This window comes from Eubalaena glacialis, chromosome 11 (genome assembly GCF_028564815.1).
Source record: "Eubalaena glacialis isolate mEubGla1 chromosome 11, mEubGla1.1.hap2.+ XY, whole genome shotgun sequence".
Lineage (NCBI taxonomy): Eukaryota > Metazoa > Chordata > Mammalia > Artiodactyla > Balaenidae > Eubalaena > Eubalaena glacialis.
In genome coordinates, this window is record NC_083726.1 from 7,218,598 (window position 1) to 7,229,550 (window position 10,953).

At 55.2% G+C, this 10,953-nt stretch overlaps 1 protein-coding gene across 1 annotated transcript; it reads left to right on the plus strand.

The window, feature by feature from the left end:
• The first annotated feature begins 1,959 nt into the window (after positions 1-1,959).
• On the plus strand, positions 1,960-10,564 carry NAGA (alpha-N-acetylgalactosaminidase). The gene is made up of 10 exons (XM_061205464.1): positions 1,960-2,038; positions 2,465-2,556; positions 3,368-3,503; positions 4,052-4,223; positions 5,081-5,258; positions 5,585-5,679; positions 6,437-6,598; positions 8,066-8,263; positions 9,317-9,460; positions 9,933-10,564. The coding sequence occupies exons 2-10, from the start codon at positions 2,541-2,543 to the stop codon at positions 10,065-10,067; spliced, it is 1,236 nt and encodes a 411-aa protein (XP_061061447.1). The 5' UTR covers positions 1,960-2,038; positions 2,465-2,540; the 3' UTR covers positions 10,068-10,564.
• The last annotated feature ends 389 nt before the right edge of the window (positions 10,565-10,953 follow it).

A 10,953-nucleotide genomic window follows, 5' to 3' on the forward strand; every position in this document is an offset into this window, starting at 1 on the left:
ACCACTTATAAAAAAAGCTTCCCTACACTCATGCTTTTATTTCCTGTTTATTATGTCTCCCCCATTAACTTTTATTCAGTTAATAATAGAAACCATGGGCTTCCCTGGTGGCGCAGTGGTTAAGAATCCACCTGCCAATGCAGGGGACACGGGTTTGAGCCCTGGTTCGGGAAGATCCCACATGCTGCAGAGCAACTAAGCCAGTGCGCCACAACTACTGAGCCTGCGAGCCACAACTACTGAAGCCTGCGCGCCTAGAGCCCGTGCTCTGCAACAAGAGAAGCCACCACAATGAGAAGCCCGTGCACCGCAATGAAGAGTAGGCCCCGCTTGACACAACTAGAGAAAGCCTGCCCACAGCAAGGAACACCCAAGGCAGCCAAAAAATAAAATAAATAAATAAAATTTTAAAAAGTAATAGAAACCATAATAAATGTGTTAGAAGGCAATAAATTTTGTGGAAAATATAGAGCAGGGGCAAGGAGACTGGGAGTTGGGGGAGTAGGGCGGTTGCAATTTTAAAAAGAATGGTCAGGGTAGGGCTCACTGAGAAGGTGACATTTGGGAAATACTTGAAGGAAATGAGGGAGCCAGTCGTGCCAAAATCTGGAGGAAGAGTATTCCAGGCAGATGGAACAGCTAGTGCAACGGCCCAGAGGCCTGTTGTGTTTGAGCAACTGCAAGGGGGGGGGGGGGAGGGGGGCAGGGAGGAGCAGCAGGAGGTGGGGTCAGAATGTGTGGCTTGGGGCTTTGTAAATCTGCGAGAGCTGTTACTCCAGGCTGAAATGAACACGGTCTTGAGCTATGTTTTAAAGCAGCGGTCCCCAACCCGTTTGTCACCAGGGACCGGTTTCGTGGAAGACAATTTATCCACGGAAGTGGGGAGCGGGGGCGGTGGGGGGCTGGTTCAGGCGGTAATGCGAGCGACGGGGAGCGGCAGATGAAGCTTCACATGCTTGCCCGCCGCTCACCTCCTGCTGTGCGTCCTGGTTCCTAACAGCCCGTAGACCGATACCGGTCCGCGGCCCGAGGGTTGAGGACCCCTGTTTTAAAGGATTTCTCTGGCTGCTAAGGAGAGAATAAATGTGGGTGGAAGCAGACCGGTGAGGAGGCTGCTGGAGTAATCCAGGCAAGATGTGATGGGGGCTGGGAGAGTAGAGAGAGGTGGCCAAATTCAGGATGGGTTTTGAAGGTAGAGAGTGCAAGGTTTGCAGAGAGGTTGGATGTAGGGAGCGAGGGAAAGAGGAGGCAAGGAGGACTCCAACGTTTTGGCCTGAGCACCTGGAAGGAGAGTTGCCATTACCTGAGATATGGAAGTGGCAGGTGTCTGGGGCCAGTTATGTTTGAGGAGGCCAGTTATGTTTGAGATGCCCAGTAATCATCCAAGTGAAGGTGCCAAGAATGAAGTGCTTGGTACCTAGCGGTTGCTCAATAAGTATTTGATGAATGAAAGAGGAAGGAATATGCAAAGTGCCTGGATAAGAATAATGGGTGGTCCAAGTGTCAGGTAGGGAAGGAGGGTCTCCTGGCTTTGAAAGAGCTGTGTCCTCCACCTGGTTTGCTTTCTCCCACCCATCCTCCTCGTGGTGCCTATTCATCTTCCACTACTGTTTGTGAGCGGCTTACTACGGGCCCTGCTTCAGGGCATTCTCCCATTTTTCTTAAAAAAGCCCTCAGCAGGTATTCACGCCACAGCTATTTATTGAGCATCATCTACAGTGCACTATCCTCGCCTTCAGGGAACCCAGCAGAGGTGAAAGGACTAGCTTCACGTGAAGCCGCGGTTGGCTCGTGCCTGCCTCGGGGGCGCGCAGAGCCGGAGCTCGAAGGAGGTGGGGCTTTGGGAGGTTCCGAGGGCTTACTGGGCCGGTAGAGGGCGGGGCGGGACGTTGCTAGGGGGATTCTGTTAGGTTCTCCGGGGAAGGTTAGCCGCAGTGAGGCCCCGCCCCTCTGGAACGCCAGAGGCGAATCAGGTGACTGCGATGGTGGCTGGTTCCGGAGACCAAGGCAGGCGGCAGTTCCGCGGGAGTTGGAAGGGGTGAGTGTCAAATGTGGACGACTCTGGTTGGGGTCCCCGTGCTGGGCCGCTGGGCCTGCGGTCTTTGGGGACGAGGGGCGGCAACCCAGACTCGGAGGGAATACGGAGCCTGGTCCCGGCCCGCCGCTTCCGTTCTTCCTGGGCGTCCTCGAGCCTGTCGCTGCCTCTCTCTGACCCCAGTCTGGCAGAGGGCCGCCCTTGGGCGCTCGGGGTTCCCAGCAGTGCAGAGGGGGTGCGGTCTAACGTCCAAGATGCCTTGTTTAGTATTTCCTCAGGAAGAACCCAGGCTCGGGGAAGTGATGGCTGGGGGAGAGGGGGGGAGCTGTGAGAGGGCTTGGGGACCCAGTGTGGGATCCACACCCAAGGTTAAGGGCTGCAGGGCTAGCCAGGCAGTAGTGACCCCAGTGCTTTTCTAACGTTTCTTAGCTTCCAAAGCCCAACATATAAAGCTGGTAAAAGCAGAGCTGATCTGGTCAGGTCCTGAAACGCTGAGTCCAGAGCGATGTTGCTGAAGACAGGTACCTACACGGACGGGGGTGGCTTTGGGAGGGTAGGTGACCAGTTGGGGGTGGGAGCTACCTGGAGGAAGTTCCAGTCCTGTGATGTCTGGGCCTCCTTCCCTGATGTGGGTGTGTGGGGAGACATGTTCCTCTCTTATTCTTGGAAGTGGGCCAGGAAAGGAGGAGGTGCTCCCCACCTAGGAATCAGTTCCCCTCCAAAGGGGCCTCTTCCCTGCTCACCCCCTCTACCCCAAAGCACAGAGGCCCTATCTTATTAACATCAACATGTAATGAGTACAGCCCTGTAAAGTCAGTACAGTGATTCCATCTTGCAGATAAAGAAACTGAGGCCCTAGAGGGAAAGTGAGCTGGCTGGGTGCAGGTCCAACCGGCTGACCTCTTAAGCCCTTCTGAAGCCTCTTGGGTGTCTATGGAGAACAGAGAGCCCTGGATGGGACTCAGGAGACCTGGAGTCCGGCTACAGTGTACTGTCAAGTTCTGTGTGAATGGAGTGGGAGGAGCTGGTCAGGGTATAGAAAGGATATGACCTCAGGTGTTAGTTTTTGATAATTCCAGCACTGCTGTGGTAACAGCACAGTGGGAATCCGGGCCTCAAACACTTCGCCCCACCCCAGGCACGGTCCGCCCACTCACAGCACTCCTGGAGCCAGGATTTGCAGGAAGAGCCCATTCCACCTTAAGCGCGAGAGTCTAGTTCCCCTAATGTGCAGGCCAGCAGCCTCTGCAGGGCTGGGCAGCATGTGGATGGGGTGGGGTGAGGGTTGGAGCTATAGGAGCCACTCACAGTTATCCTTCCAACCCCCTGCAGTGCTCTTGCTGGCCTTGGTGGCCCAGGTGCTGGTTCTGGAGAATGGGCTCCTGCGGACGCCACCCATGGGCTGGCTGGCCTGGGAACGCTTCCGCTGCAACACTGACTGTAACGAGGACCCAAAGAACTGCATCAGGTGAGTAAGGTCTGCACCACCCGACAGGCTCGCCTAGGGCCCTCACAGAGTGGGAGCAGGGAGTGGGGGTCAGCTAGGAAAGAGGGCAGGGTTAGAGCCCCCCATCCCAGAGAGAAAGCAACCAGAGGTGACTTTTGAGACCTCTGACACTCAGCTTCATGACCAGCTTGGGGCCTCTGTGGTGACCTCAGGCCTGTGGGGCAGGGACCCTGTGGTGGACGCAGCCCCTGAGATAATGGAAAGGAGATAACAGTTAAGGGCCAGGCCAGACCCCACGTGCTTCCCACTGGCCCAGTCCTGCTTCTTGGCTTGGGGGCCGAATCACTCTTCTTGCTCCACCCTGCTCGTGGCTCATGACATAATCCTTGGTATCCCTTACACTTGTTACCTGGCTTAGTCTTCAGCTGACAGCAAGGCCATGGTACTTGTAGGCCGGATTCACACTCAGAGCATCTAAGAAGTTTGAAAAGCTCTGAGGAAGGGGGGGTGGGGTTAAGGTTAGGCCCGTGCTGGGCCACTGAGCAGCCCTGTCCCCTACCCCTCGCCAGTGAGCGGCTCTTCATGGAGATGGCTGACCGGCTGGCACAGGATGGATGGCGGGACCTGGGCTACGTATACCTTAACATCGATGACTGCTGGATTGGTGGACGTGATGCCAAAGGCAACCTGGTGCCTGATCCCAAGCGCTTCCCCAACGGCATGGCCTTCCTGGCTGACTATGTGAGCCCCACCCCAGCCCTGCCCCTTGGCCTGTGGGCCAGACCACTCTTTCCACCCCATCCTACTTAGGGCTCATTTCTATAATCCCTGCTTGAGAACTCACAGTCCGGTGGAGGAAATAGATTCATGGACAGGTAGTTTTGACCCACTGTAGTGGGTGAGAGCAAGGAAGGACATCTTATTCAGCCTGGGATTTCAGGAAGGTTCTCCGGAGGAAGCAGTTCTTGAGCTGATACCGGAGAGCTGGCATTCAAGGCAGAGGGAATGGCAGAAGCAAATGCCTAGAGGCCAGAAACAGCCCATGCAAGGTGTGTGTGTTGGAGGGAGGGGAAGTATCACGGTTGGCAGAGGCCAGGCCGGCAAGCTGAGACCCTTTCCTTTGGGCTTTAGGGAGTCATTGAAGGTTTTTATTTATTTATTTATTTATTTATTTATTTATTATCTATTTTAAATTAATTAATTAATTTATTTTTGGCTGCGTTGGGTCTTCGTTGCTGTGCGCAGGCTTTCTCTAGTTGCGGTGAGCGGGGGCTACTCTTTGTTGGGTGTGCAGGCTTCTCATTGTGGTGGCTTCTCTTGTTGCAGAGCACGGGCTCTAGGCTCGTGAGCTTCAGTACTTGTGGCATGCGGGCTCAGTAGTTGTGGCTCACGGGCTGGCTTAATTGCTCCGCGGCATGTGGGATCTTCCCGGACCAGGGCTCGAACCCGTGTCCCCTGCATTGGCAGGCAGATTCTTAACCACTGCGTCACCAGGGAAGTCCCATCATTGAAGGTTTTAATGGGGCCTGGTCAGATGTGCCTGGGAGGCGGCTCCTTGAGGTCCTGCCTGAGCCCAGTGTGTTCTCAACCCCCCACAGGCTCATTCCCTGGGCCTGAAGCTGGGCATCTACGAGGACATGGGCATCTTCACCTGCATGGGTTACCCAGGCACCACGCTAGACAAGGTGGTCCAGGATGCTCAAACCTTCGCCAAGTGGAAGGTGGACATGCTGAAGCTGGATGGCTGCTTCTCAACCCCCGAGGAACGGGCCGAGGGTGGGTCCCACAGCTGGCTGGGGGCCATGAGGTAGACAGGGAGGGGTGGCCATGGAGGGCCCCGCAGTGCCCATCTGTCTGTATGGCCCCTAGGGGGTAGCGTTTCCCAATTCCCCTCACCCAGGGCCTAGGGGGATCTTGGCTCCCAGGCTCCCTAAAGATAGGTTGGTACCATGCCCTACCCGGGAAGTGTTTGCAGCTCTGGGTACAGGGGAAGCACCTCCTTGAACCGTAGTTTCCTCCCATTTGGTGGGAGGTTTGGGCTGAGGCCCCAGATTTCATCTTGTGTCTCTTCATCCTAAAACGTGAGGGTTGGACTTCTCCAGGGTACCCCAAGATGGCTGCTGCCCTGAATGCCACAGGCCGCCCCATCGCCTTCTCCTGCAGTTGGCCAGCCTACGAAGGGGGCCTCCCCCCAGAGGTAAGCCATTCTGTGCACCCATTCTGTGCAATGCTCCTCATACCCAGGAATCCTTCTGTGCAGTCAGGGCTCCTCTCATCATAGTTGCTCACATGCTGATTTGTAGGTCTAGGAAAGGGTCATAAGTACCTGAGGGGGCCTGAGGCAGCCCAGGGTCTTAGAGGAGACACTTGTCAGGTGGGCTGAAGGGATGGGTATCCAAGGCATGGGAACCATATGTCATGTGCTGACACAGCACCCAACAAGCAGTCAGAATCCTGGGTTTTGCCAAGTGGGCTAGGAGATCCAGAAGGCTGGTGAGGCCAGGCAGGCGGGGCCTAGCCTCTGAAAGGCCTTGTGGGCATCTCACCAGGGACCCTTCAGTATGTAGGGTGCTAGAAAGGGTGGAATCAGACTTGCAGACCGGAGGGAGAACCCTGGCAGAGGGTGGGACTCACTGAGAGAACACGGGGGTGGGTGTGTGGTAGGGAAGGTTATGGGTACACCAGCCTGGGTCCATACCCTGGGCTTGGCCCCAGCTGGCATGAGAGGGAGGGGTAGGCTTCTGGCGCCAGCGCGCATGGAGGAGAGGCCTGGGCAGCCCCAGAGCAGGGCCACTCCCTCCGAGGCCTTCCTCATCCTGAACACGCTCAAGGTCTGTTCTCTTCCCCCTTCCCTACCCTCTGTGTCTCCTGCTGAGGCTCCCCAGCCCCTGTGCAGGGCTCCAGGCAGCAGAGTGTGACTCTGGTGTTGGACTCTGCCTTCCCCCCAAATCCAGGTGAACTACACTCTGCTGGCGGACATCTGCAACCTCTGGCGCAACTATGACGACATCCAGGACTCCTGGAGGAGCGTGCTCTCCATCCTGGACTGGTTTGTGACCCACCAGGACATTCTGCAGCCGGTGGCAGGCCCTGGGCACTGGAACGACCCAGACATGGTACCAGCATGGAGGGAGATGGCCCAAGGCCCACTGCCCTATGCTGTCTTCCTGGACGCTCATTGCCAGGTTCTAGATCAGCATCTCAGAAACGTGTCCTTGAACCAGCCGTGCTGGACTTGCCCTGGGGGCTTACAATTCTGTTCCCAGGGCCCCCCCCCCCCACCTCTTGGCTCAGAATGTTCAGAGAGGGCCTGGGAATGCCTATTGTTAACAGTCTTCCCAGGCGGTTCTGATGTGTCTTGAAACTTGATCTGTAGTGACTCTTGTGTAAGACACGATTCCTCCGTAGGGTGAAGATCACAGACAGTCCACACTCTCTTGCATTCCCTCCCTAGACGCTTTGCCAGGTCTGCCTCTGACCCCTCGCTCAATGTTCCGTGGTGTTACCCTCCACAGGCAGAACTGGCCTCTCATACCTACCTCACTCATGGCCCTGGTCACTTAAATTTCTTTGCAATTTATCTTACAGTTTTATAGCCATCTCTTCATTTAGTCAACGAGTATTTACTGTCGGTGATGATTATAATAATTACAAATACTAGGCCAGATGGAGAGATGCCTGGAGAAACAGAAATTGACCTGCTTTAGAGTTCCAGCTCCAGCTCTGCCACTTACCTTGGGCACGTGACTTAATTTTTTCTGTGACTCAGCTTTGTCAATTGGAAAATGGAAATAATAATAGTAGCTACTATATGTATAGGGTTGTTTTGAGGGTTCAAAGGATGACCCTTTATTTTTATTTTATTTTTTTTTTTAGGCCAGTGCATGGCTGATATTGCAAACAGGACTCAGCTCCCTGGGGTTGGGGGGGGGAGCTGACCTTCACTGACCTACTAGGCACCAGGCCCAGGGCCAAGTACTTTTTTAAAAATTATTTTATTTTTTGGCCATGCCACACGGCATGTGGGATCTTAGTTCCCCGACCAGGGATCAAACCCGCTCCCCCTGCAGTGGGAGCGAGGAGTCCTAACTGCTGGACCACCAGGGAAGTCCCCAAAAGGATGACCCTTTAAATGCTTGGCATGGTTTGGCACATATACAGTGCTTAGTTAAATTGGTGTCACTAAGTACACAACAGTGTTGAGTTAGCAATAATCGTTTGTGTCCTGTTGGTGTATTGGTTGCCCTGGGGACAGGAGTGCCCGTTGGTGTAGTCAGCTGTCGTTAGGGCAGGTGGCTGGCTAGTGGCAGGAGCAGAGACTCTGTCCAGGTCTGGTTTACTGCCATCCTGGCTGTATTTCTTGACTTGCATATTCCAGTTTATAAATGCTTTTGGCAACAGGATCCATTGGATCCTCTGAACAACCTGTGACATGGTCAGAGCATATTATCACCCCTATATTCTTGATGGAAGAAAAAACCTGAGGCTCTGAAAAGTGACCTGACCTACCCCAAGGCCACGCTGCTGGGGAATGGTGTTTGCAGAACCAGGACCCACACCGCAATCCTCTTTTCTGCCCCCAGTTGCTCATTGGGAACTTTGGCCTCAGCTTCGAGCAAGCCCGGGCCCAGATGGCCCTGTGGACGGTGCTGGCGGCCCCCCTCTTCATGTCCACGGACCTGCGTACCATCTCCGCCCAGAACATGGACATTCTGCAGAATCCACTCATGATCAAAATCAACCAGGATCCCTTAGGCATCCAAGGACGCAGGATTCTCAAGGTACTGGGGGTGTGGGAGCAAGGAAGGGAGGCTGAGAGACTGGGCTCCCCTGGAAACAAGTCTGCAGGCCAGACATTCAGGGGTCGGGACTGGGCCTCTGAAATCCACTCAATCCCTCGTAGTTGCATTCAGTCGAAGTCTCTACTGGGAGCTGCTTCGACTGTCCCTCACTTGCCTGGGTAAGAGCAGGGCCAGAGCAGGACAGCTCGTGGGATTTGGGGAAGGGAGACATCACCACAGGTGCACACGGGATCAGTGTGGCCCCTCAGTTTGGAACTACAAGACTTCTGCACAAGTCTGTGAGGGCTGGCAGAGAACTAGGGCTTGCCTTCAGAGTTAGTGTATACTAGTTGTTGAGCACCTACTGTGTGCTAGACATTCTAGATACATTTTCTCAGGAGGTCGATGCCCCTTCCCTGTTTTACAAATGAGGAAACTTAGACTTGAAGAGTCTCAGTAACTTTATACCAAGCCCACACAATTGGTAAGTGGTACAACAGGACTAGATGCCAATAGTGTCACCTCAAAGCTTGTGCTCGTTGCCCAGATCCTTGCCTCTCTAGTAAAAGGAAATCTACACCAATATAGAAGGCACCTGCTGAACTGGTGATGCCCAGAGGCGATAACTAATCCTGCCAGAGGGGCTGATGGTGGAGCCAGGCCCAGGGGCCTTCTGGAGGCTGTGGCTTCACCCTCCTGGCTGCTCAGGGCAGAGCTCATCGTTCTAACTGGACGGTGCCAGGGGCTGTCCACGTCTGTCTCTCCCGTAATCCTGTAAGCTCTCTGAGGCAGGACCTCATGCAGCATTTATCTGTGTCCTGGCCTGGGGCCTGGCACAGAGTAAGTGTCGGGAGCGTCTGCTGAGTCAGGGAAGGAAGAAAGGAAGGTGGAGTTAGACGAGTTGGGCGCTGGAGGGCTGTGGTTTCCCCTCCAAGCTTCTGCCTGACATGGAACTGTGGGCTGGCGAGACCCAGAGCTCAAGGGAGGGTTGGGAAGGGAGCTCCAGGGCCTGCTGAGCAGGGACCCCAGCCAGTAGCCATCTTCTGCGCCCAGGAGAAATCCCACATTGAAGTGTACGTGCGGCCCCTGGCCAATGAGGCCAGCGCCATAGTCTTCTTCAGCCGCAGGACAGATATGCCGTATCGCTACCGGGCCTCCCTCGCCCGGCTGAACTTCTCCAGCTCCAAGGTGTATGAGGTGAGTGCCCTGCTACCTGCAGCGCTTTGGGTTTCCCTGAGGGTGTTGCTGGGTCCTCACTCACACAGGGGCCCCTTCACTCACACACCGTCCCCTAAGCCGTGGGCCTTGGGTCCTCTGGCTGGTGCTGTGCTCTGCACTGGTGTTTTCAAGCTGCACAAACGAACTACCGTGTGTAAATGAGTCCCGTCAGCCCCCGAGGCCGCGTGTTTCCCCTCTTCAGTCTTGCTGGCACATTTCTCAGGTTCTTGGTGGGCTGGGCCCTCACCACTGCCAGTACTTGGGCATCTGTTGGCTTTGCCAGAGGGGAAGTGATGGGGACTCAGGCTCCCACTTCTGTAGGGCATACTGGAGGCTCAACACAGGCCAAAGTCCAGGCTCTTACATCCTCTTGGCGGGGGGGGGAGGGGGGGAGGGGTTGTCCCTGTGCAGCCATTCTTAGGGTGGCATAGTGCTGTCCTCCCCCCTGCAGGCCCAGAACGTCTACACGGGTGACATCATCAGTGGCCTCCAGGATAAAACCAACTTCACATTGATCATCAACCCTTCCGGGGTGGTGATGTGGTACCTGTATCCTATCAGGAAGCTGGGGACGCCCCAGCAGTGAGGAGCTGGGACGTGTGACAGGCTGTGGCAACACCACTGAGCCCAGACCACGGAGGTTCCACGTGCTGAGGGCCAGTAGGTGGGGTCCTCTGCTACCCATCAGACCCAAAGTGCAATCTCAGGGCCAGGTTCTACGCCCTGCACAAGTGTGAACTCTCTTGGAAACTTGTCTTTGGGAGACTTCCTGTGGCCTTTCTGGCCTCTGTCTCATCTGTACAGCCCCACGGATGTTGCTGAACAACTCAGCCAGCCTCCTCAGCCCCCATAGGCAGAGGCACCGATACTTGTCAGGATTCTAGTCTCTGACCTTCTTTTTACTGACTCTGAAATCAGGATTTGGAATTTTCTTAAAATTAGGAGTGGAGCTCTGACCTCTTGTCGGGAAGTTCCATGAATTATGTGATTGACTTTCCTGCCCGGAGAAGGCCTTACAGGCTGACACTGCCTGAGAGTGACCTTGGTTCCTTCGGGTCACCAATAAAGCTGTTCTTTAGTCAAGTAGTTGTAATATGGACCTGGGGCCATGGGCTGGTCAGGTAGGGACTCTGGGTGGCACTACACAAGGTGCTGGTTTCAGATTTCACCTCACATGGAAGATGTGTGGCCTCTTCTGGCCCCTCATTCCACAGCGAGCCGCAGATTGCACTTCTGGCCATGCCAGGCTTGCGTCCCACCCCAGTTATCCCTGCTGTGCCCAGCATCATGGTGGTGGTAACAGCACAGTGAGGCGGACTAGTGATGGTCCCAGGCCCTCTTCCCCACCCCATTCAGATGTTACAGGGTCTGCCAGCCACTGCCCCCACTCAGCAGCCCCTCTGCTGCACAGTGAAAGGCCCTTGACCTGCTAAGGAACGTTGCGTTACTGTCTTCGGCCTCTTTCAGCTCCT

Coding starts and splice junctions, on each gene's coding strand:
- NAGA (XM_061205464.1), top strand. Junction 5,259..5,584: donor CCCCGAGGAACGGGCCGAGG/GTGGGTCCCACA, acceptor GGACTTCTCCAG/GGTACCCCAAGATGGCTGCT. Junction 9,461..9,932: donor CCAGCTCCAAGGTGTATGAG/GTGAGTGCCCTG, acceptor TCCCCCCTGCAG/GCCCAGAACGTCTACACGGG.